This window comes from Onychostoma macrolepis, chromosome 03 (genome assembly GCF_012432095.1).
Source record: "Onychostoma macrolepis isolate SWU-2019 chromosome 03, ASM1243209v1, whole genome shotgun sequence".
Lineage (NCBI taxonomy): Eukaryota > Metazoa > Chordata > Actinopteri > Cypriniformes > Cyprinidae > Onychostoma > Onychostoma macrolepis.
In genome coordinates this window covers 40,776,247-40,803,934 of record NC_081157.1, presented here as the reverse complement: position 1 = coordinate 40,803,934, position 27,688 = coordinate 40,776,247, and the positions used below count along the sequence as shown (strand labels likewise).

The following is a 27,688-nucleotide window of genomic DNA, read 5'->3' as shown; positions in this document are numbered from 1 at the left end:
TCCCTTTAAGGTAATTCTAATCCTTCATACAGTCAGTAATAAAAATCCCTTATTAATGTTGACAGAAGAGATTAATGCATGTAGACTAAAATAATATTGCAAACACACACTGCACAGTATGACAGAGGGAGAAAGAGAGCGAGAGAGAGAGAGAGAGAGAGAGAATACAACAACAAACAGAAAACATGCCCCCAGGAAATGGAATTAGCCATCGTGCAAGTGAAATTGTAGCACATGTGGCTCAGTCCAAACACACTTCATCTTTCCCATTCCATCCATCCCACCGTTTCTCCTGCCATGGCGCATTCTAACAAATCTCTCCTCCTCCCATCAATCATCCTTCCTTCCCTCCCTCTCTCCCAAATCCTTCATCCTCCTCCTCCTCTTCTTCACATTTCTGCATGTGTAATCCTATAGATTCTCTGATGTTATGCTACACACTCACTCCTCTCGGGCTCTTGTCCTCCTCCTCCTCACTCTCTCTCCCTCTCTGTCTCTCCCTCCCCCTCCTCTTCTCTCTCTCTCTCTCTCTCTTTCCCTTCCTCTATCTCTTTCTCTTGCACCACCTGTTAGTGCAGACCCCTGTGCTTTGGAATTCACTTGTTTATGAGGGAGTCTTTCACACTCACACAATCAAAGGTAAGAGAAAATTATGCTTATTTATCTATGCCTGTAACTTCCTAGCACCTGTTATGTAATTTAATCTTCCGGCATTTCCTTGTTTATTGCTTTATTTGTTTGTCCCTCTCTTTGCAAACCCCTCCCTCCCTTTCTGTCTCTCTGGTAATTAGTCAATTCATTGTTAACCCCTTCTTGCTGTGTTAGTGTGCTTCCTAGTATTTGGAAATACAATTAACATAAAGTTCCCTCTGCCCGTTTCCTGCTGGTCCCTTTATCCTCTCCTTTTCTCTCTGAGTGCGTGAGCCTCCACAACCTCCACTCATTGTGCGTTAAGTATTAATGTACTCATGTATGCGTGCACATTAACCTTTTCACTCTCTTCCTGTTGCTCTCTCACCTCCCCTCCACCCCTCAACTCTCATTTGCTGTTTTGTTTTTGCATAATCTTAACTTTGGATGGGGAGAATTTACTTCATTCTGGCACAGAGCAGGAAGATATGTGAATAATCTGATACTTGGTGACACTGTGATATGAGATACTCTGCATGCATTTCTTTTTTTGAAGCTCTTGTGGAAAGTGCGTGATGCGAACTGCTCTCTCTCTCTCTCTCTCTCTGGTAATCCATCAGTGTCTGAGTGACACAGTGACTGACTGTGAAACGGTGATGTGCTTCTCATCAGGACCACTGATCTCGTGTGAATAAAAGAGAACATGATACCTCTGATGAGACACGAGTGAGAGTTTAGAGACAGACAGACAGACAGACAGACAGATAGATAGACAGATAGACAGATAGATCAAGTGAAGTAAGTTAATCATATTTTAGAATGTTTCTTTATTTTTTGATGATAAAAATGAATCAACAAAAGGATTTATTCTTAGTATTTATCTATTTATTATTGAAAGTTTATTGTTGTTATTGTTCTTCTTAATATTATATTATTTTTTTGTAGACAGTTTTATTGATATTTTTACTGGAAAAATTACTTATATATATATATATATATATATATATATATATATATTAATGTATGTGTGTGCATGTGTATGGTAACACTAGATTAAGGAATTTACTAGTTGCTCATTAGCATGCATATTATTTGCATATTGGCAGTTATAAAGCACATATTAATGCCTTATTCTGCATGATCACATTTTAGATCTCTTAACCCCACCCCATACCCAAACATAACTACTACAAAGATCTACCTTACTTTCTATTAATTATTAGTAATTAGGGGTTTATTGAGGGAAAACAGTTAGTTAATAGTTAATATGTGTTCCCTGATCCAAAGTGTCACTAGACAAAGATACACTTCAAGAAAAGGATTACTTCTTATAAAGATGTTTGGATGGATGGATAGATAGATGGACAGAGAGACAGATAGATAAATAGACGGAGAGAGAGAGGGTGGGAGATCAACATGCGTAGATTTAGCCTCCAGGCAGAAGCAGCAGAGAACCCAACAAGAATTTTAAAGACTGATACAAAAGAGTAAATGAGAGCGAAACAGGTCTGTATAAGCAGATACATGTGTCAGTTACACAATTAAAGTTTTGCACAGCTTAGTCAGCTAGTTAATTTAATCAGCCAGCAAGCATGTTGTCAGCAGTCCAAATCCCATCTCGCCATTGTGCTTCATGATGTGAGTTTGGCTACAAGTGCCAACAGTGTCATAATGTACTGTGACAACACACTGCCAAACATGTCAGTAATTTACAGTACTGGAATATCTCTCTTCATTACTTCCTCTCACTCCCACATCCCACCCCCCACTCCGAGGCGTCTTCTCAACAGCCTCTTCATGTCTTGCTGTGATCCAATCTCAAGCGCTGACATTCATTCATCTTGTGACTGCACTCACAGAGTTAGCGGGCTAGTGCGTAATGCGCACAGTTCATAATGCAAGCAATAGGCAAGAGAGGCTGTGTGCTGCCTTGTGCATGCTACTTACTGCAAGTTTGTATTTGTTTTTATTGATTAAAACAGTGTAAACATGATAGCTAACTTAGTTCTAGATTGCCTTACTAGCTAATTGGTTCCTTAAACCACTGCTTAAACTAAAAAGATTTTACTAGGAATGAGGTCTATAGTTGCCTGCCAAGTCAAGCACACATAAAGTCTATTTAAATTGGATTACATTCTAATTCGCTGCTGGCTTGGTAGTTTCTGAAAGACATAAAATCACTTTTGAATTTAAATGAGCCCACACAGCTACGTCTGAAGATGAAAAAATATAAGATACAATCACATTTAGTTGATAAGAATTACATTATTATTCAGATTTTTTCTAGTGCGCACGTATCGTTCCTTCCGAAATCTTATTTCGTCATATAATGATTTTAGATGCAAATTGACATTTCCCTCAGTCTGAGGGCTGAAAAACAATCCTTAGATTTCAGTCCTCGCCAGTGAATTGCAAATCATTGAAAATGTTTAAATAAATAATGAAACAAACCGGCTTCATAAAACATCATGGACACATATTATTATGTACAGCAGGTGGTGGGAAGAGATTTGATTTGAAGGCTGAAAAAAAATATATTCTGCTTGGCGTGAGGTACTGTGCTAATCGCTAATCTTGTTAGCGTCCATGTGTCATGATCTCATTAGCCGCGCTGCACCAATGGCATTATGACAACTTACCTGCCACCACCGTGGCGACAGCCATAATGCCTGTCAAAACAGTGGAAGGCCTGATGGATTGACAAGTAGAAATCACTGCAATGGCATGTAATGATGTGCTTTTGGCCAAATGGGCCAGAATTACCTTAAAGGTCAGCTATGTATGAGTATGTGTCCTATTCCTGCATTCTTCCTTCACTTGAAACTGCGGCTATGAATTTCTGTCTGATCTTCTCTCCCACTCTGACCAAATGTACCATGTTTTTTTGGTTAAAAAATAATGAAAATAAAATTAAACTAAAATACTGTTAAACACTGTAAATATTAATATTATTGAAATATTCATGTTTTATTTACAAAACCATTCAAATCTTTGAGGTCGGTAAGTTTTTTGTTTTGTTTTTGTTGTCTCTTATGCTCAACAAAGTGAATATCTCTGTAGTATTGTGAAATATTATTACAATTTAAAATAAAATTTTTCTATTTGAATATATATAGAAATTTAATTTATTCCTGTGATGCAAAGCTGAATTTTCAGCAGTCATTACTCCAGTCTTCAGTGTCACATGATACTTTCTTATTATGTTCAAAAAAGTTGTGCTGCTTAATATTTTTGTGGAAACCATAATACATTTTTTTTCAGGATTCTTTGATGAATAGAAAGTTAGAACAGCATTTATTTGAAATATAAATTATTTGTACATTACAAACGTCTTTACTGTTGATTCTAATCAATTTGATCAAGTATTAATTTTGTGATATTTTTGTGATATGTGATATTTTTTTATTCATTGATGAATATAAAAGTTCAACATTTATTTGTAATAGAAATCTTTTGTAACATTGTCTTCACTGTCACTTTTGAACAATTTAATGCACCCTTGCTGAATAAAAGTAGCAATTTCTTTTTTTAAAATATCTTACCCTTAAAATTTGTGTATAATAACTATAGCTGAATAAATAAGATTTCCATTGATGTATGGTTTGTTATGATCGGACAATATTTGGCCGAGATACAACTATTTGAAAATCTGGAATCTGAGGGTGCAAAAAAAATCTAAATACTGAGAAAATCGCGTTTATAGCTGTCCAAACAAAGTCCTTAGCAATGCATATTACTAATCAAAAATTAGTTTTTAATATATTTACGGTAGGAAATTTACAAAATATCTTCATGGAACATGATCTTTATTTAATATCCTAATGATTTTTGGCATGAAAGAAAAATTGATCATTTTGACCCATACAATGTATTTTTGGCTATTGCTACAAATATACCCCAGCGACTTAACACTGGTTTTGTGGTCCAGGGTCACAAATGTACTACACATGATAATATATATGTGCACTTGCATTTTAAGAAGGGTTTCCTTTGAAGGAGACCATCAAAATTGGGGGTTCATGGCATCAAAACATTTGAAATCCCCTTCAATTGGGGAACTATCACAGGGACTGGGATGAACTGCCAGGTTGTCATACCTTAACAGTGGTGCTGACTGTTCCATGGTACCACCACAGTCCAAAATTATCCTCCCTGATTGAAATTCTTCATTATTTCTGCAGGGATTAGCTGCAAACACCCTGAAACATTCTCAGGGGAGCTTTATTTGCATATGAAATGTGCCCTCAGAAACAAGACGTTTTGGCTAGAACCACGAATAAGTCAAAAGTGCATTCTCTCTGTATCTTATCAAATTACGAACTCATTTTCTCTAAACCTATTTCCCATCCTCTCCTCGTTCTAGCTCAGTAACTCTTAAAACTAATATTTTGTGGTCTACTCTGTGAAGCTGCTCCATTTGTGGTTCTCGGTGGTGCTTTAAGCCAAGCGCTTAGTGAAGTTAACAAACCTTAACTGCCGCACTGTTTTGCAGCTCAGCTCTCGTTGAGGGGCGACAAGAGGAGGTCGGAATTGAAAGTGTGCTGTGGCACGCAGGTCCGGCATCTCAGAAACAGTTTTGACAAGCCAGGTCAATCTCAGTCTCTGGAGGTATTACAGATGAAATGCATAGCTGACAGTCTGTCAAAACAAACAACAACAAACAAGGCTGTTCAGAGGACAAGTCTCTGGAACAAGGTCTTCAATTTAGAAAGGAAACCACAAAGGCTTAACAGCGGTTCCAATTTACATTGAATAAGACTGAGGAAGCCTGCAGGGAAGAGGAAACCGGCCAAACACCGCTTCTGGATTCAAGCATAGATTTTTGCTCACGACTTCTAAATAAATCAGAGCAGGGCTTAGATGGCGAGTTCTTAAAGCTAGAGCTCAGCACAAACTTCTTAAGCCGCAGCATCCAAACGCCCACTCTCCTCCAACTCTGAACCTCCAGCCGCACTCTTTCCTCACTGCTTTGTACCTACTCATGCTCACAGCCTCTAGCCTATTGCTCTTGTGCTGTAGTTTGCAGTTCCACTCTGCAAATAAGTTGTAATTCTTGTGTTTATTTGTGTCTATAAAGCTTTTCAAGTAGAGCTCAACAAAGGGACCTTTGGCTCTGGTTTCTAACATAGGTCTCTCGATCCAGTAAAATGTCTGCAATGCCTTTATATTACATTTCCTTGATGTCTCAAGAAAAGATCTTTAGTTTAAACAATGGCCTTTTAATGAAATGTAAAAACCCCAAAAAAACCTCGTACAGGTTTTCATGGGGCAATTTGTATATGTAAATTTAGATTTAAAAGATTTATATTTAGAGAAAAGATAATCAATGCAGTAACTTGACCTGACGCTTCCATGACAATTGGTCACAAACATGTCACGATGAGCTTAAAGCGTCATTAAAAAACCCTTCTCTCCTGTTTCACGATTAAAGGAGTAGTTCACTTCCGGAATATTCTGATAATTTACTCACCCCCATGTCATCCAAGATGTTCATGTCTTTCTTTCTTTAGTCGAAAAGAAATTAAGGTTTTTGAGGAAAACATTCCAGGATTTTTCTCCATATAGTGGACTTCAAAGGGGTTCAATGGGTTGAAGGTCCAAACTGCAGTTTCGGTGCAGCTTCAAAGGGCTCTAGATGGTCCCAGCTGAAAAATAAGGTCCTTATCTAGCGAAATGATCTGTCATTTGTTGGAAAGAAGTATATCAAATCAAATGTAATACCACGGTTTCACCACTAAATGCCTGTTTAGCCCTCTTTACAAACAGAGCTGCACAATGCCTGTTTGCCGAGAAAAGTGTTTTCAGACATAATTATATACTTTCGTTAGGTTTTGCATTTGGATATATGATCAAAGACTGCTTTATGTCAAGGTTTGATTTTTTTTGTTTAACATGTTAAGTCTTCTGGCTCAACTAGCTGGTAAACAGTCTCTAAAATAACAAATTCTGTGCTTCTGGCTGTCACTCCAAGGATTTTGCGTACCGGTAGTTCTTTGGTCACTTGGTTAATATGGAAGAAAGCTGAGAAGGTAGTCAATGAAGATACAGTGAGGTGTTAGAACTCATAAGTATTATGGTGACAGCTACAAGCAAAATTTTAGGGACAACTATAGTAGGAAAACATCCTCCTTATTGTGTGTGTGTGTGTGTGTGTGTGTGTGTGTGTGTGTGTGTGTGTGCACAAATTCGCTGGCTTCCGTAGCACATCACCTTATAAATGAAGGTGTAAATGTTGACTTCAGTGGCCTCAATGTTCACTTCCATATGACAGTGTGCTGTGTGCCATCTTTGTTATTGTTCTTTTCACATACAGGTCATTTCATTTACTCACCGTCATATCGTGCCAAACCTGTACGACTGACTTCCTTCTGTAGAACACAATCTGTTATTATTATTATTTTTTTTAATCTGTTTTATTTTTGCCCATTCGATGAAAGTTACTGGGATCCAGTGCTGTTTTGAACCTCACTGACTTTCATTGTATTCTATAGAAGTGTTCTATAGAAGAATATCAGTCATGCAGGTTTGGAACGACATGAAGGTGAGTAAATGAAGGCAGAATTATCATATTTGCGTGAACTATCCCTGTACCGCAGCTGGCTCTGTTGGAATTGTCTGTGTGCTTGAAATCATTTTGGATTATCGACCGTCGACATGAAGTGTCAAAATAACACTCTATTTCTCTGCTTTAGCTCTATGACGGTGCGTAAGGGAAAAAAGCTCACCATCTCCATCCAGGAACACATGGCCATAGACGTCTGTCCCGGCCCCATACGACCAATTAGACAGATCTCTGCCTATTTCCCTCGACTCTCCCCGACTGCTGAGCCTGTCTCTCCTAACCCTGCTTCTCCATTGGCTCTCAGCCCGGGGGTTGGGGCCTCTGGAGGAACGAGCAGAGGTCTCTTGTCCCCTCTGCAGGCAGGGGCCAGAGGAGGGGGTGGGACTCTGTCAGCAGCAAGCAGCATTGAGACATCGGTGGACATCTGCAGTTCGGACAGCGATGACAGTAGTAAGTTATGACATTGTCTTAACTACCTACAGGATCACACACACCATCCGAGGGAAACTCTTTAGTCACACATCAACACACAACTGTAACTGTAAGGACTATCATGAAAGTATAATCAGGTTACATAAGTTGTACTGTGCTCTCGTAGCTAGTGAGTCACATGTGAGTGCATAATGGGAGTTTTGAGAGGCCATGCATTTTAGCAATGCCTGACGAGTAAAGTGGCAGTCACACTGAAGTTTGGGCACAGACACGCTCCGCAGCACCTTTTAAAATAACATTTATTCATATAACAAATAATTCTAAATAAAAAGGTAAAATATAAAATTTTTCAAGTAATTGCCGTGGAAATCAACTGTGGAAACTAAAGACGTTAACAAAACAATACAGTATGTCTCCTGATGGTACATTTACATCAGGGAAGTAATTCAACGTCCGTAGCTGCTTGTTATTTAGGACTTTAGATAAAAACAAATCGTAAAGTCATAAATATACTATATAACTATATTTACAATAAAACTATATTTTAAATTATAATTTTACCTGTTATCCGTAGTGTATGTTTAAATAAATCTCCAAGTTATGTCAGAAAATGTAATCTCCTGTCAAAAAATACCTGAAAGGGAATCTTAAAGGGGTCATATGACGTTGCTAAAAAGAACATTATTTTGTGTATTTGGTGTAATGCAATGTGCTTATTCGGTTTAAGGTTCAAAAAACACATTATTTTCCACATACTGTGCATTATTGTTGCTCCTCTATGCCCCGCCAGCTACCGGAAACCAACAATAAATAATTTTTTTCTACCTATTAGATTGTGTTTTATTAATGTCTACACCTACTCCAACCCTAAACCTACCCATACAGTAATGCAGATACATAAAATATTGTTGTTCAGCATGAGAAAAAAGACGCAATATTGATTTGTAGGCTACTCTTCGAGGTTCATGAAATAGTCCTCCGTAAAATGCGATGCACACACTCGAATATTTGGGTTGAACTGTTCTGGAACAGTGTTGTAAATACAACTTAACCACTGATTTCTAGTTGTGTCCTCTTTTGGAAGCCCAAACAAAGTAGCTTCGCTTTCACAACGAAACACAGCGTCTCCACGACATGGCGCCGGTGGCAGCAACAATGCTACAGCGAGAATAAAAGTCTCGCCTTCTTTCTTTGCGTATACATTTGGGCGGTGTTTTGCAAATCTCCCCACACCGTGACATAGACATGTGGGGGCGTGTTTGAATGAGCCGTTTTAGGGGGGCGTGGTCGAGTCTTAACTTTTATAAAGAATATCTCTTTGGTTTTGAGACTTTAGTCTTTGCAACTTCAGGGATCTTATCTCTGCACAAACAGCTTGCAACACTTCAAAGAGAAAGGAAAACTTGAAATCGCATCATATGATCCCTTTAAGAGGCCTTGTTCTCAAAAACAAGTTAGGTTTGGAATAGAAATTGGAGACTTTGCTTTTTTAGTTCACAGCTACAACTCAAAATGGCTTTGAGGACAAAACAATGATCAAAGGTCACATAAACATTTTAGAAGTTAGGTGTAGAATGTAATATAATTAGGTATTTTATTGTTTTAAATACGGTAATGTTAGTCCACAAATGAACATGCTACCTGGTATATGCCTTGAAGGAATACATAGCTATTGAACATAGCAAGGTATTTTGTTTCTCATATTATCTTATTTAAACTGTTTTTTTCCTTAGACTGCCTGGCAAAAATTAAATGTGAATTATTATGCTAATAATTGTGCAATATTAAGCCTATGCTTTGCATTGGCAAAATAAACTGTACAGGCTTAATACAAAGGCAATTTGTAATGTTGCTATCCATCTTACCATCTGTCAGATATGCATGCCTCATAATTGCACTGCATAATGAATTGTTTAATCTGCTATCTGTCAGGTTTTATGGTATAGATGTTATTAACATTTATACTATCATTCCTATTATTGTGTAGCTGCACTGGGGACGTTAGAATTTGAACTGAGGTATGAGAGAGCAAACAGTTCACTCCACTGTACCATCATCAGAGCCAAGGTAACGTGTCTCACACCTCTGCAGTTCACTACACACTCACACCTATTCGTGACTCACACTCCAAAACCTGCAGGTGATTTACCCTTTAGCAGTTTGTTCTACTTCAACAGAGCTCCGTACTGTCGTTTCTTTATATTTCTTATTCAGCAGATCTTGTCTAATAAATTGTGTTTTTGTTGTAGGGTCTGAAACCTATGGATTTTAATGGCTTGGCAGACCCTTATGTTAAACTTCATCTTCTACCAGGAGCATGTAAGGTGGGCAAGTTTAGATCCTGTTTGGAGCTATTGTTGTTTCATCAAAAAAAAAAAAAACATGACCTTTGACTCACTATATGGCCAAAAATACATGGATGCCCAAAAAACAAACCCATATGTGCTTCTTGAACATTTACTCTCAGAACTACAGGAATTAATATAGGGAGATGATCTTGGGATGGGATGCTGGGATTTGCTCTCATTTAGACACAAGAGCATCAGAGAGGCATTGACGTTGGGTGATGGGGCCTGACTGATTGTCTGCGTTCCAATTCATCCCAGTAGTGTTCATTGGGAGCCGGGCCTGGGCTTTGTGCCGGTCATGTTTTTCTACACCATTTCATTATAGATCTTGCTTTGTGCACAGTATTATCATGCTGGAACAGAAAAGCACGCTCCCCAAACTGTCCCAAAAATTGCCTTCAGTGGTATCAAGAAGTCTAGCCAAAAAGGGAATTTCCACATATTTTTGGCCATATTGGGAGTTTTATTTATGAAAATATAATCAAAATGAAGAAACATGACAACGTGATTACATGCTAAGTTCCTCTGAAATATCTACTACTTTTATTTCAGAAACAACTACTACTCAAAATGTTTTATAGCATTTAAATATGCTACCATTTAAAAGTTTGGGGCTGGTAAGATTTTTAACTGTGTTTGAAAGAAGTCTCTTATTCTCAACAAAGCTGCATTTATTTGAATGAAAATTCTGTAAAAACAGTAAATATTATTACAATTTAAAATAACTGTATTCTTTTTTACCATAATTGATATGCATTTTTTTATTCCTGTGATGCAAATCTGTATTTTCAGCATCATAGCTCCAGTCTTCAGTGTCACACGATCCTTCAGAAATCATTCTGATATTCTGATTTAGTGCTAAAGAAATATTTTCATTATGAATGTTGATTCATACCTTAATATTTTTATTAAACCATGATACATTTTTTTCAGGATTTGATTAATAGAACACTGTTATTTGACATAACAACATTTATTTGATTATAAATTTCTTTACTTTTGATCAATGTAATGCGTACTTACTGAATAAAAAATATGATAAAAAAAAATCTAAATCCTATTGACCCCATATTTAGTATGTGTGTGTGTGTGTGTGTGTGTGTGAGAGAGAGAGAGAGAGAGAGAATTAAAGGATTAAGATATTAAGATATAATCTTAACTCTTTATTTATTCATTTATTCAAAATGTTTTACACCCACAGGCTAATAAACTGAAAACCAAAACTGTGCGTAATTCTCTAAATCCTGTTTGGAATGAGACTCTCACTTACATTGGCATCACCGAGGAGGACATGCTCAGGAAGACTTTGAGGTTAGTGAAGACATCTGTGCATTCTTGAATATCTCTTTATGGGTGACTCCAAGTGGGCTGTGAATCTATTCTGGATATTTCTTTAAAATTCTCCTCTCAGAGAGCAGTGATTTGACAGTAGCCTGCATATCTTGCTTCGACAGTAGGTGTGTAGGTGTGTGACAGAGAGTGAGTCTGCTTAGCAGACCTTCCTGTCGCTTATGAACCTTCAGGAATGATCAAGTTTCTGGGTACATCTACTGTTGTGCACGTCTTGGAGAGTCGGCATATATTTAGGCAGAATATTTTTGCAGTGCTGAAAGGTGCTCTTCAGCCCCATCATCTCCAAGGAACCTCGCCAGAGGAGGAGTGACTGCTGTAGCACTCAGGTTTATCATGCGATTATCCACAGAAAATTACTTGTGTGCTCATGATATAAATGAACAGTATCCCCTGGCAACCTGGGACTAGGACTGCTGGTGTTTTCAGACTTGGCCTTTTTTTCAATGGCGGGGTGACAGTAGTCAGAGAAAAGTCATTTTGCCGTTTATCTCCAAGGGAGAGTACAGGAGCAGAGAGGAGGGTGACGGTTTCGCAAACACGCAAGCAAACCTTTGAAAAAAAGAGCAGGCGCTTACTTCCGACCAAACTGTCAGAGCCAGAAATATCATCCTAATCCCATTCATAAATATACATTTCTGTCTGAGCCATTTCCAGTTCTTGCTGCTCTGTGGAAGATATTTTTATTGCCTTTTTATCACTTTCGCCCATACTACATTTACAACTTTCATGTTTATCTTTGCCCTCCTTCCAGTATAATTGAATAACTCTCTCACTTTCTTTTTTATGTTGTTGTTGTTTTTCTCAGGTTATCGGTGTGCGATGAGGATAAACTGACTCACAATGAGTTTATTGGAGAGTCTCGTGTGGCCCTGCGACGTGTGAAACCAGACCAGACGAAACGTTTCTACACCTGTTTAGAACATCCACCACCTGTAAGATACACATAAGATCCACTGTTTCTTTCTGAGAATGTGAGAAGAGTCCATGATGTTAATGCAACATCATTGTGATCAACGACTGATCTGAATTTAATTAATATAAGCTTGTTCTTGTTAATCTTCACCAGTTAATGCGATCGACAGACAGACAGACGATAGATGGATAGACGGATGGATGGACAGACAGACAGATAGATAGACAGACAGATAGATAGATAGACAGATAGATAGATAGCTAGATAGATAGATAGATAGATAGATAGATAGATAGATAGATAGATAGATAGATAGATAGATAGATAGATAGATAGATAGATAGATAGATAGATAGATAGATAGATAGATAGATAGATAGATAGACAGACAGACAGATAGACACACAGACGGATAGATGGATGGACAGACAGATAGACAGATATATAGATAGTTAGACAGACAGACAGATGGATGGAAGGATGGACAGATAGATAGGTAGGCAGACAGACAGACAGACAGACAGACAGACAGACAGACAGACAGACAGACAGACAGACAGACAGACAGACAGACAGATAGACAGATAGATAGATAGATAGATAAACAGACAGACAGACAGACAGACAGACAGACAGACAGACAGACAGACAGACAGACAGACAGACAGACAGACAGACAGACAGATAGATAGATAGATAGATAGATAGATAGATAGATAGATAGATAGATAGATAGATAGATAGATAGATAAACAGACAGACAGACAGATGGACGGACAGAAGGATAGATGGATGGATGGATGGATGGATGGATGGATGGACAGATAGATAGATAGACAGATAGATAGATAGACAGATAGTTAGACAGACAGACAGACAGACAGGCAGTATTCAATAAATTAAATGCTAAGGAAAAGTTGATGAAAGCTTAGTTTTTTACAATGCATTACCGGTATTGATTTTCTTTGAATTTAAATTCAAAGGAAAAGAATTCACAGGCAACCAATTCTGCACTTCTGAATTTTTCCTAACTGTGCTAAAAACAAAGAAAACCAAAAATTTTAATTTGACCATTTTTAACTTTTATAATATGATATGTAATTTAAGAGATACACATTAACATAGTTAAATGATTAAGACTAATGGCTTGTTGGAAAAATTGTATTTACAAGTTGGACGAGAGGGATTTTCTTTGATGAAAAGACAATGAATGAAGTGTTTGTATTGATGGTAAATCTGTTGAAATGTATGATATTATTTTTTTTTCTTCATTTCAAATAAAACTAGCTAAGTTGCATGGACAAAATATGACAGTATAATTTGCATGTATTGCACAATTACCTTATACATTGAGATGTGTCTTTCATCAGAGCTACTTTTATCAATTTTGGAGTTTGGGCACGACCCAAATGTTGCGCTGTACTCTTAGCTAAAAATGCATTCCAAGTTGCTGTTGGTTAATTTAGAATTGATGGATGAATTTGCACCTCGACTCGACATGTTTATTAAGTAACATGTCAATTGTGATAAGAGCTTCCCGAGTTGAACACCGCCACCTTCTTTGTTTACTAAAATCAGTTTAAGGTTCAATTTAAAATTGAACAAAATTTTCAATTCAGTTCAATTTAAAATCAGTTTTTATCATTTTAATGAACAGAACAATAATTACTTTGTTAATTAATTTTTATTTATTAAACCTAAAAAATGTCAATATTAAGTGTAACTGGAAGATGAATTTACATCATAATAAACAGTGAGGACTTTGCCTCCTCATATCAGAACTGCATGTTTCTTTAGACATTCCATCAGCTCTTATCAGTTTGAGAGTCACATCTGTTATCAATGTAAAACACTGTCTGTATGAATGTAGCCAGTGACAAATACAGAGGCACACAGAGGCTCTGCTCACTTCATCTCTGTCTCCTTTCTCTCTGTATCTGCCAGTTTCCCTCTCCTACAGCCATGGGAGCCGCACTGCGAGGGATTTCCTGTTACCTACGAGAGGTACTCTACCCCAAACCCCCCTGTTTTTACTCTGTCTCTCTCCCAGCAAAAAAGACAATTAACAAAGCACTGACATTTCCGGATGCAAGTTAGCAATGACGTTTTAAATATTGCAAACTGATAATTGCCTGCTGATTAATACTCTCTCACTCAAATGTTTTCACATTGGGATCTAACCTCATTTGCATTTCAATAAGAACACTGAGCACATTATGATAAGTGGGACGGAAGAAATCGATTAGCATTTTCATTACCATCCAAAATTGTTCTCAACATGCTAGGTGCCCCACAATGAGAAATACCGGAAAGTAAAAAGGACACAAGGAGGATTACGAGTGGAGGATGGGGTCGGTTAAGGAGAAGGCAGGCGTGTGAATGTACTATTTGAGCATTTCCGTGTTTAAAGCAAATCCCTGCTTTGTCTGTCAACAAGAAGGAAAGTGGCATCCATAAATGACGGATAAGATTAGCCGAGCGGCATTGTGGCCTCCAGAGAGATGAGAGACAATTTGTTCTATTTAACTTGGTGTTGTACAGCACTTACATTGCCGATGCCCAGTGTTGACAATTTCATGACAGACGCTGCCGAAATGTGAGGCAGAGAGAGAGAGAGAGAATTCAGATCCATTTCTTTTGATTTAACCAGAGACGTAGAAACAATCTGGAAACTGGGGGGACACATTGTAGAGCTTATCAGCCTGGCTCATGAATATTAATTAGGTGACATAACAGTACTGAAAAGCACATAAATGGACACTAGCCACATTAGGATTACCACTTTCCGACTGTGATTGCGCGTTCATTCCTTTGATTATTGCTTAAAACGCGCATTTCGTATTCATCTCTCACTCTGTTTCTCATTTCTTTCATTAATAAACCGATAAATGGTAAATTTGAAAGGACAGAGGCTGCAGAACATTTTGCCGCCCACCTGAAAGCAATAGAGATTTCTGGAGACCAGAATAAAAACATTTTCAAAGGAAGTGGAGAGATTACGTGGGAAAAAAAGACAGGAGAAAGCCACGGACAGCATAGATAGGGAAGACGAAGAAAAAAGGAGCGAGAGGTTACAGGGTTATGAATGGACAGAGGGTGCCGGATGAGTGACAGACAACACACTCACAGGTCTCTGGAGGAAGAGAACTAGAACTGACAGGGGAAAACTGCTGGACTGCTTAGAGGGATCACAGAGACAGTGATGGTTCAGGGGGTGGTTTGAAATGAAATTATGTTAAAGGGACAGTTCACCCAAAAATTCAATCATTTTACAGCAAATAAAATCTCATGACATTCCAAACCGGACTTTCTTTCTTCTGTAGAGAACAAAAGGGGATGTAAGGCACGGTTTTAATGCAGGTGAAATCATCTGAAGCCATTCAATAACTTTCTTTAAGGAACAGACTGAAACGTACGTCATTATTCCTGAAAGTCTTCTGCATAACAGGCCCTGGCCTTGTGAAAAAGTAGTACACTATAGCATAAATTAAAAACAAACAAAAAGAAGAGTACTTATTATGAAATTAATAAACCTAAAATAATAATACTTAGGGGCGATCTTAAAGTAATGGTTTCAGGCACTTAATTGCATGGTGATTGCAATTAAATGAAAACGTATTACAGTTTAAATTATATTAAATGCTATTAGATTAGCTTTTTTGACCGTCTTAAGTAGGTACTTAAGTATATTAATTTCATAATGTCTAATGTCTTTGAAATATAGTTAAAGTGCACTGCCAAATGTACTGACAATGTATGGTATCTAAAATATACTTTAATGTAACTTCTATTGAAACTTGTGTGTCATGTATTTAAAAATATTTGTAGCTCCACATTTGTAACAATGAAGTTTCAATTTGGAACATTTAAAATACAGTATATTTACTTTAAGTGTAATATTCAATTAACACACAAAAGTTAAAATTATAATCAAGTACTTCACATTTGATTTAGGATGTTAGTTAGCATATCAAAATAAGTTCTTTAAATCATGACAAATATTATTAAAATATTATATTTATTTAAAATGTACTTTAAAGTAAAATGGACATTCTGATAAATTGTTTCCTCTTGTGTTCTATAGAAAAAAGTCATCATACAGGTTTGGAAAATCATGAAGAAAAATATGACAAAATATGAAACTATTCCTTTAAATGAATACGGAGAACATGCCCCAGATGCAAAGGAAGGATCACAAAGTCACAGACGGAGTTTATGGCGCAACAGTCACTATGTTTATTTAAAGCTTTTGATTTGGTGTCATGACTGGCATACATACAGATTCTGGTGGAGGCTGGTGACTGGTGCCACGCCATCTGCCTGCTAATCACACAAATCTGAATATGAAAGCTGTGCTAGCGCTGATATGTGTGTGCGTGTTCCCAGCCTCATTGCGCACCTGTTTACCTGCTGGATACACCCCCTCATTATCATTAGTGAGTCTGCATGATGGGGGTCATTAGTTTGAAACCTCATGGAGCACAGCAGCCAAAAGCCCAAGCAATTCAAGCTACAACATTTAAACCGTGCTAAATGAATTTATCCCATTCAGAAATGTCATTGGCATTTTAATTAGTCGCAGAAACTTGCACTGTCAGAGGAAAGCCACTGCTATGCCACCATCTGCTTCCTTGTGGCTAATTTGTTCCACAAAGATTTTCGAGCAAAAAGCTCAAACTTTTTATATACGATGTTTGCATTTAATTAGAGTTATTGAGCTACAATAGATTTCATTATACTCAAGGGCGTAGAATTCAGTAGGGATGCTAGAGTCATGTTCCTATTGATATCCAGCGACTACTGTATTGTCCCTAGCAATAATTTGAATCAAATAATTAAAATATACCTATATGTAAGCACTGTTGTAATTTTGGCTGCATCTGAAATGGGTCATTTTGACATTACTTGAGAACATAAGTGTACAAAACATACAAGCACAGTTCAGTTTCATAATAAAATGTTCCTTCTTTAACTTCAACTTATCGCTGTTAACCTGAATGTCCAAAGAAAACTGTTGTTGACAACAACAATGAAATAAGAGCGTGCAGTTTAGATGTGCATTACTACAGTTAGAGTCCAGGGGCATGTTTTCTTTCAGAATAATCATTGGTCCAATTCATTTATAATATTACAATAAAGTGAGGTACGGCGTAATTAAGAAGCCCCCTGTTTATTGAGTGCAGTTATTAATCAGTCACTGTTAAACTGCATCCTTGTCATCATTAGTTACTCTTAACTTAACTGAAGCTAATATTATAAGCCTTACTGTCAGAACCTGCAAAACATATTTTACGAATGCATGCTTAGATATTCTATCATGAAGTGTATAGAGCTAAATGGTAATGTTATGAGTTATGAGTATGTTGGCTACCATAAATAAATGCTGTACTTGATGGTACAAATTGTTGAAATTGTGGTCAAAAGTCAACTGTAAAAGCAAAAATGGATGGAGGCTGCTTTCATGTCTACAACAAAATCAAACCTACACCCTTAATTATACTGAAACATCTTTATCATACCTAACATTTCATATATATGCAAAGAGTGGAAACGAAATCCACTCTTCTCCCCTGAAGTATGCATTTTTATCTTAACATCGCATATTAATGTGCCCTCCTGCAACATACAAATACATGAGTGGGAAACTGCAACAATTGCAGCAGACTGTAAGTGGCGGTTCTTAGTTGACCTCATGCAGCAGGGAATTATATGTGCAGCTATTTTGTCTGTCTCCTGAGCATTAGACAGCTGGGCTGCTCTCCTCGCTGTTTGCATTATGAGTTGTCTGTTTATAACGCAGGGGTCGCCCCTCTGTCTGCCCACTATCTGTGTGTGTGTCTCCTCACTGTTAAATTAATGAAGGTCTGGCAATGCAACTTTCACTCATTCCAGCTCTGTCTCACACACACACACACACACACACACACAATCTGTATCTGTCCCCTCACAATTACATTAATGAAACATCACACTTGCCAGCAAACAGGTTTGGCTTGGCATGCTTCTCACTAATGGGCAAACTCAGCCGCAACCCCGGCACAAACACACACACGCACACACAAACAATGTGGTAGACGGGGCTGTAAGGGGAATTTCAAAGTGCAAGGTAAAGAACTAGAAATAACAAGGCTCTTTTTAGAAAAACAAACAGTGAGCGAGACACTGTGATGATTACCCTATTGATCCTGTCCTTTTGCTGGTTGCTGAGGGTGCGGCTGGGAGAGAGACATAGAGAGAGAGAGAGAGAGAGAGACGGCTTAAAACAAAGGAAAGCAGGAAGAGAGTATGAAAGTATGAAATTCTTTGTGAATTTTCATATGCAAAGATACTTCACTTTCCTCATAAATACCTGAGAAATCATTTCTGAAAATTTTGAATGTGATATACCATTACATTTTATATATTCCTTAATGCGGTACTTTCTGAGCTCTGTAACTTTAATAAAAATGTACTGTATGCCTATATTTAAAAAAGTATCGCTGTGAAAGGGTCTAATAGAAAACCCACTTAACATGTACATTGATTACTTGCACAACAGCAAGTATGGACAGGATGGACATGTAGAAATAAATAAGAGGTTAGTTCTTATTAGTGAGGGATTGAGAGTAACTATTTTGATGATATATTGCCGGTTATGACATTTTAACAGACAATATGGAATGTTTTCAGATGAGACAAACCAACTGTTACCCCAAAACAATACAGAAATCAAATCACTGGTAGTATTTACTTAAGTTTGTGCTATTGTTTTCCCAAAAAAATGATGTCACATCCTGGAGGATAATGTCAGGATATGGCGTTTATCTATAAGGGATAAGAGATAAGACCAACAGAAAAGTAATTTAAACTGAGGATACAAGAAACTCCAGCATGTTTCTTAAAATGATTTTAATTAAAGAGAGAAAAATGAAGAAACACTTAAAAATGAATCTTAATGAACTGCCAGTTTTTGTTTCATTAGTGCAGACCGCACAGGGACCTGGCAAAAATAGCAGCATCTGTTCAAATCAAAGTGAATTCATTTAAAATTTAACTGTGTGTTCACTTAATTGTGATATTGTGTGAAGATAAAAAGGAACTAAAATGATTTACATCTTTAAAACTTGTGAGTTTAATATTTTATCTAATATATTTGGACTTGTAGACATGAAAGAAATCACACACCTGGCTATGATCTTTATTGTGCTTCCTCTCTGTCTCTGCATGTCTAAGCTTTGATCTTCCCCATTACACTCTTTTATATCTCCTGACTGAGACAAATAATAAAAATGAACGTTTGTAATCCGTACAGATGGATTATCGAATATTTCATGTAAATATTGTTGCTCTCGCGGTGTAAGCACTGAATATTCAGAGTCACACTTGAGCATTCTCTGCATGCATTATTAATGTGCATTCAAATAAGTGTCTCTCAAGCCTTACTAATGTGTGGTGTGTGTAAGCGTTGCACCAAATCAGACAATTATGTCTCATTAAGTCTCCATATCTCACAAAATCCTGAAGAGGCTGTGCTTAGATCTTCCCGCTTCCCCTTTGAAAGTCACTGATGCTGAGCTAAGCCTAAACAGACCAAGAAGAGAGAATGATAAATGACTGTCTGTGTGTGGTGAATCTGAATCATACTAGTCATCATAGAGCATTTGTAGAAGACTACAAGAGTTTGAATAGGGATTTTCTATTTTAAGATTAGATTAAACCTTCTTTTGTATTAGAATCAATATTAGTTTTTTTATTTATGGAAATTTTAAAGGGTATGAAAAAAAGTCTAGTGCATAGATGTCACATTACACTAACATCATGCATAACCAACTGTTTATATTTATTCTACATGTGAACATTATCAGATTTTACCCAGAGGATAGTCCTTGTCATTGGTTCAGTTGTATGCTGTGTACAGAGGCTCTTACACAGTCACTTTCAATATAGATGATTTATTACAATACTTGCAAGACGGCACAGGAGTGATATTCCTGGTTGGGTTTGTTCTAAACCTCTAACCTTAAGTATTAAACTTAATTTAGCATGAACCAATCTTAGGTGAGCTATTATTTTAGTTTTGTTTTTATTAGTGTTTTCACTTTAAACTATAAAAAATTAAGGCTCCCTAGTCCAGTAGTAAGTGCACTATATCCCAGGGAGTCTGTCCCACACTGTAAAAAAAAAGAAAAGTTGAGCGAACTTCAGCAGATTTTTGAGTTTGCTTAACTTATTTTTGTGGGAGATTCTCAATTTTTTGTTGTATAAACTTAAAACGACAAGTTGAGAAAACTCAAAAATCTGCTGAAGCTGGTTGCCTTAAAATTTTAAGTTGGCTCAACTTTTTTCGTCCCATATGGCAGTCAAAATTGATCCAAAGCACCAAAATTCCTAAAAAATTTATTATTCATAAAACAAATCATACCAAAAACGTATCAGTCCTGTCTTAATGTACACAGTTGTCGTCCATAAATGTCTTTAACATTTGAAACCATGTAAACATGCCCCAAAGTTTAGTAGAGCAAGGCAAATTTGTTTACGATATTCTGATTCTCGTCAAAATTTTGCTAGTGAGCATAGTGAGACGCAGCTCAAAATTAAAGTTTGAAAATCTTCCATTGACAAAGTTAAACAATACAATGTTAAAATGTAACCAAGTGGTTTTTTTTTTCGAAAACAGAATTCTTGCATTCTTGCATGAGTCTACTTTCTTACAACTATTTGCATATGAAATTCTGATTCCATGCCTTTCCACCACACAATGACTGTGTTGATTCTTGTGTAACCAAGTGTAAACAAGGCATGATTCAGCATTTCATATGCACATCATTTAAGCCTTAAACCTAGGCCTGCCTAAAACCTCAACATTATTCTTTTGCTGCCTTACAACAACTGGTATTTCCTTCTATAAAACACTTTATAGTTTAGGAAATTTAAGGGTGTGTCTCAGTGAGTCTGCTCTCTAGTCCAATAATAAGTGCACTACCCCAGGGAGTCAGCCATTTTTATGGATGACCCACTGTTAAAATCGCTCCAAGGCACCAAAATGCACAAAAGTTCATAAAAAATCGATTTGTCACAAAACAAATCATACCAGAAGGATACTTCCATTGATAGAATGTTAAAATATAGCCAACAGTAATGGTGTCATCAAAATATTTGCATACTCAGATGTGACTGGTCTTCTTTCTTACAAGTATTTGCATATGAAATTCTGATTGGCCTCGTCTTCCATCTATGTGTGTATCCCTATATAGCTGCCTTTCCACCACAGTGACTGTGTTGATTCTTGTGCAACCGAGTGTAAACAAGGCGTGATTCGGCATTTCATATGCGCATCAGTTAAGCCTACCTAAAACCTCAACATTATTTCATGCAACCACTGGTATTTCCTTCTAGTTACATCTTTGGACCTAACGTTCATTTGTTCTCTCTTGCAGTGGGAGAATGAACAGTTGACCAGTTTGGAAGAGAGAGGCCGCCTGTTGCTCTCGCTGCAGTTCCTGCCCCCACCTGCAGAGGGCGAAGCAGAAGGCCGGCGAGGGGGCCTGTACGTCGGAGTGCTACGCTGTGCCCATCTGGCAGCCATGGATGTCAACGGCTTCTCAGATCCCTATGTGAAAACGTGAGATTTCTGCACCAACACTGAGAAAGCACAGACATGCAGCGAATAAACACTTGCTGGGGATCCAGAAAAAAAGCGAAAAAACAAAAAGGGCAAAGGAAAAAGAACTCTGGTTTGGAAGGGAGGTGCCATAAACAGTTCTCAGAGGTGTAGAGCGAGTAGGAGAATCTGTAAAACGAGAGAGAGAAAAGAAACGGATAGTAACCTATAATAAGACAAAAAAAAACTCTGTACGTCCTACGTCTTTCCTCTGATGTGTCTCTGCTTCTCACTCTCTCATTTGTGCCCCCCCCCCCTCTAATCTCTCATTATTTTTCTCACATCATGTATTAAAATAAACGCTCCCAAACAGTTCTTCCTCCCCAGGCAAAATGGCATAAGAACAGACAGGACCCCCACCCACGCTCACGTCCCTTCTAGTCACTCTCTCTCTCTCTCTCTCTCTCTCGCTCTTTCGTTCCTTTCACAAACACACACACACATACACATTCTCTCTTTTCCTCAGGATCAAAGCCATATTCTAACTGGGTGTCTTGGGGGAGGGTGGTTGAGAGTTAACAGCAGTACATAAAGCAAATCAAATTTTTATGGAAGCTGGTGGGACGTCACCACAAAAGCCGAAAAGCAAACAGCTTGGTACGAATGTGTCCAGAGTCTGTTTCCTATGCTTGCGTCGGCGGTGCCGCTTGTTTTAATCTCCTGCTCTCCCACTGCCCTGCTCTACCTACGGCCCTCACTTTGTTCTTCCATCTGCCTTTCTCTTTCCAGATACCTGAAGCCAGATGTGAAGAAGAAATCCAAACACAAAACGGCAGTGATTAAAAAGACCCTTAACCCAGAATTCAATGAGGTATGGATGTATTTGACGGACTGGCGGGGAGTGTGGCACACTCATTTCATTACACGTGCGCCTCACGAGCGTTTTGAGTGTTAATGAGATGTCTGGTCCAATATCTCTTTGCGCTGCGTCCTTGCTCACTTTACATTCCCAGAAGACCTCCACCTAAACGCATGTTTGTCTTTCATCACCATGCTGTACGTTTCTCATTTTAGTCATGTCCTCCGTTTCTCTTTTCCTCCCTCTCCTCCTTCCCGTCTGTCTCACACTCTCTCTGTCATGTGGGCGGCATGCGATCACCAGTAAGGCTAAGTGCTTTGTTTCCATTCACTCAGAAGTAATACACACCCAGATTGGCCATATAATTACTCCTTGGCTCAGACTGAAGGCTGCTCACTCCAATCTTACACGCCACTATCTGCTTAAAAGCAGGTCTGCCCTCTGCTCCACAGGAGCCCCGCTCAACAAAACTATGATATCAAATCATATCAAAATTGTTCACGAGGGTGCTGAAAATTTGAGGCAGGAGCAATAGTGCTCCTCAACATATTATCTTTAGAAAATGCTCCAGTTTCTTTTTATGAACTATGTGAACATTTGTGGCTGCCTTTGGCTCAGGGGAGAGGGATAGGTAGAGGTCAGAAGAAGAAGGTCCAGTGGTTTGATCCCTGTGATCCCAGCATGATTTAACTCGGATACCCCAGAAAGCAGCCTCGATTTAAAATGTATTGCTTTCTATTGCTAACATTCTTTTCCCCTTTATTCAAGCACATGCCAGGCTTCAGTCAGTGGGTGTGAAAGCCGCAGACGAGAACATCTGTTTGGCTGAACTACCAAATGGCAATTGTTTCTGGAAATTTGTTTTTGAAGCAACTTTTCATGGGGTTTAATATTCTGATCATTCCCCAGGTGGCTTCAGAGCTGTTAGGATGATGCATATGAGATCTTTCTGTGTTTAAAAATGTCCTTTGAAATGAATGAGGGGAAATCAAAAGTGACAATGAATAAATAACATTTTGGGCTTTGGCCAAAGGGTTGATCAAATGAGAACCGGAGGCATCGTCCTTCAAACTATTCTACTGAAAATGTGATGAAACTGTTGAACTGCTGCGATAATCCACGTCATATTTTACCATCCACAGGAGTTTTTCTATGAGATCTCTCTATCCGAACTGGTCCATAAGACACTGGAGGTCACAGTATGGGACTATGATCTGGGAAGATCTAACGATTTCATAGGTGAGAGCATGCAGTTATTATCCGTTATAATGAGCTTTTTTTGCAACCATCTATGGGAGAACATGTTTGTGCATTCCATTGCACTGCATTTCCATGTTTATCTTTGTAAACAGGCACTAGACAGTTGCCTATGAGCGTTGCGTTGCGCTCACATCTTTTTCACCATATTGCGCCACTCAAGTTAAAATAACACGTTTTTTCCATTCTACTAACCTCAGTCTCACATTATGAATGCAAAAACAGACGTGAGACAGACATGTTTGACCATTGCACTTGAGTTTTGTGTCTCTTTTAGTGTCTTGCGCATGAGTGCTGCATTTTTAGAAAGCAGTGTCGTCATGTTCAACTTCGAAAAAACTAAAAATTACCCTGCTAAATTAAATGTATTATCTTTATTATATGTGCTTTTGAAGAATAAAACATGCGCTGTGTTAGTGATAGCATCATACAGAGGTGGACAAAGTATACAAATAATGTAATTGAGTAAAAGTGCAGATACCCTAAAATATTACTCCAGTAAAAGTATTAAGTATTTATCAATTTTACTTGGGTAAAAGTACAAAAGTACTTGATTTTTAATGTAAATGAGTATTAAAGTAGAAAAAAAAAAAAACAGATTGATGAATGTTTGTATTTATTTTACAATTTTTTATACTCTCTCTATCCTGCTAAAAATGTCACTAATAACTACGACTAAAAATTACTGATAATTCAAGTGTGTAAATAAGTGAAAATAACCTACTATATAGTGTATAGAAATAAGGAAAAACCAAATGTGTGCTTGCAAAGATTAACATAGAATATAAAAACAGAATTGGGCAAAATGTGTTAGCATTTTAAGAAGAATGCAATGCAAACATACTGGTTTTACATCATTTGAAAGTGCTACGGCAGTGGGGCAGATGTGAGGGAATTAATCGACATTATGTTTAGTTTTTAAATAAAACTTACCCCGTTCAGATGCCAATGCACAAATGTCTACGATCAAGCATTTCATACAGTGGGGCTTAAACAGCCTTTTTATAGCAATTTGTAGGGGTGTAACCCCGGTGTCCTGGCCAAATTCCCGCCACTGGCCCTTGTCAATCATGGCCTCCTAATAATCCCCACCTTCTCCTCTCCACCTGTAGCTGGTGTGTGGTGAGCGCACTGGCGCCGTTGTCCTGTGGCTGCCGTCGCATCATCCAAGTGGATGCTGCACACTGGTGGTGGTTGAGAAGGGACCCCCCCACATGATTGTAAAGCGCTTTGGGTGTACAGCAATACACAATAAAGCGCTATATAAATGCATCATTCATTCATTCAATTTTAGTTTGCAAAAAAAAAAAAAAAGCACTCGTGACCTACATATGATTTTCATGTACAATAATAAATGCTAAAAATCGGCATTAGAAACTTATTTTTCACAGCATCAGTAGTGTGTGCACTCAAGCTCAGAGGATCTCCTGTTCTTGGCTCATTTTGAGTCAGACTTGTGAATTCCGTGAATTGTTAACTCAGTCGAATCAGTGAGTTGAAGTGACTCGAGAACAGATGCAATCGAATCATTCCAGTTCCTGAATGAATCGTTCGGTGCGAATTGCAAACAGATTCATTGTAAAGAATCAACTCATTCACGAATCGGACACTGCTATCACGTCTCAGTGTGTAACGATTTCTCCAGTTCAAAATGGAACAAGGAACGACATGTTTTTATGAAATGATTTGAAATGTATTGAAGTAAAAGTTTCCCAAAATAAAAATACTCCAGTGAAGTAAACGATACTTGAAAATTGTACTTAATTATAGTAATGAAGTAAAATTATTTAGTTACTGTCCACCTCTGCTATCATATCATATTTCTGAAGTATATAGTCTATATACTGTGCACAGCATGCTAATTTTCTATATGAAAGGAATACCCAGATGACCTACTGCAGTTGCTAAAATATGCATTATTAAAGAGAGCACTCTGTGTGAAATACTATATCCCACAATGCAATACACTAGATGTAATGAATAGAGCAGAAGTAAACTGTTTGTCATTTTTAACATCTTGTTCTTGACTCATAATTTGATAAGATTAAAAGACATTTTGAAACCAACATTAAAGACATTGTTATAAAAAAAATCAGCAGGGATGCAACAATGCTAAAAATTTGGCCAGCACTGATAAAATTATAATACATATATAATATATATATAATACTTATTTTCATGCTATGGATTAAGAATTTTATGCTAATGGAAAAATCAATACATTTTATACTCCTATAGTGTAATAAATTAATTCAATTGCACATTATAATCTACAGTGTAAAATTTAATGGTCACTGAGATTGTGATATTAAATTATTTTAGTTTGAAACATTAAACATGACAGCAAAGGCAATCTAAAAGTAAATATAGGGAGAATGAGCATGTGACATTAAATATCCAAAAATAAGCTGACTTATATTTAATAAATTATTTTAAAATATATATCTAATATCTATATTTAAAAAAAATCTTTATTATCAGCTGATATATTACTGATAAGACGTGCATCCCATATGATATGCGATATTTTCAAGATGATTACATTTGCTGATTTAAACATGCACAACTGTTTGATATGTTAATGACTGCATAATGTTCTGTTTCACACAAGAAGCAGTATTTGGTATATACTATGCAGTAGTCAGTAAGCGGTACTTTTTCATTCTGATCACAGTCATCCATCCATTAAGACTTACTTACACAACTCCAAATATGCTCTTGAATGGCAGGTGGTGTGTGCCTGAGCTGTCAAGTCCAAGGAGATGCTCTCCGCCACTGGATGGACTGCTTGAGGAACAAGGGTCAAAGGGTGGAGCGCTGGCACATTCTGGCCAATGAGCTGCCTCAGACCAGCTGCCATGACTGAGGAAGAGTCCTGCCAGGAACGAGGAAATCAGTCATGATAGGTTAATGGATTTGATTGATATGAGGTGGACATGGAGATAATTATATGAGCTAAGTAGGGGCCAAGATGTTGGAAGTAAAAAGGAGAGTGGAGAATGGGCCACAAGTCCTCTTCTGACTTGGTGTCACTCAAAGCAAGTCCCCGCCCCTTTCACCCAATTCTCTCTTGCGCGCTCATTGCTGCACGTTTTCTACACATTTTGTAACGTTGAAGTGTATTTTACTCTTATGAAATCTTGTGTAGCACAATTATCTTTTTTGATTAACCGATTATAATGTATTTCAATGTTCAGTGCTTTCGTAATGCTTGCAGACGGCGCATCTTTAACAATATACGGGGGTGCATGTAAACTGCCTGCCATTAATGCATCAAAGTGATAAACACATGGTACCACCATGACAACATGGGAAGGTCCTTAAGGGCTTGTCCTCTCAATGTTGTCAATCATATTTGAAACAAATACAATTTCATCAGGAGCAGGTTTATGTGTACTGCTAAGAAATAGACTATCCTTTTTGTAGCATGATGCAATGTTTACATTTTTTACTTTGCACCAACTGTGTTTTCCAAGGTCTCAAACCTGGCGGTTTTCAATTTCCAGTAGTTACTTTTCTTTAAAAAGGGGTTTTATGGACATGCTACAATTTGATATCGCGTACGTTAATTACTTGATATATTTTTGGAACCAAATGTTTATATGTGCCGTATACTAGGACTATCTGGAGTGCGTCTGCATGCGTACGCGTGTGTTTTGTCTGGTTGTTTTGTACCAAAAAAAAGTGCTGTATTCTTGAGGGTTTGTGGTTTACATTTCTATAAGTGCTTATGTACAAATTGAAAAATACATTT

General features: G+C 37.6%; 1 protein-coding gene across 1 annotated transcript; it reads left to right on the top strand.

The window, feature by feature from the left end:
• Positions 1–291: 291 nt before the first annotated feature.
• Positions 292–27,688, top strand: doc2a (double C2-like domains, alpha). Its single transcript, XM_058771639.1, has 11 exons — positions 292–639; positions 7,323–7,642; positions 9,612–9,691; positions 9,874–9,948; positions 11,174–11,283; positions 12,131–12,257; positions 14,183–14,242; positions 21,655–21,839; positions 22,608–22,689; positions 23,820–23,916; positions 26,664–27,688. The coding sequence occupies exons 2-11, from the start codon at positions 7,327–7,329 to the stop codon at positions 26,798–26,800; spliced, it is 1,269 nt and encodes a 422-aa protein (XP_058627622.1). The 5' UTR covers positions 292–639; positions 7,323–7,326; the 3' UTR covers positions 26,801–27,688.

Coding starts and splice junctions, on each gene's coding strand:
- doc2a (XM_058771639.1), top strand. CDS start 7,327: ATGACGGTGCGTAAGGGAAAAAAGCTCACCATCTCCATCCAGGAACAC. Junction 11,284..12,130: donor ATGCTCAGGAAGACTTTGAG/GTTAGTGAAGAC, acceptor TGTTTTTCTCAG/GTTATCGGTGTGCGATGAGG. Junction 14,243..21,654: donor TTTCCTGTTACCTACGAGAG/GTACTCTACCCC, acceptor TCTCTCTTGCAG/TGGGAGAATGAACAGTTGAC.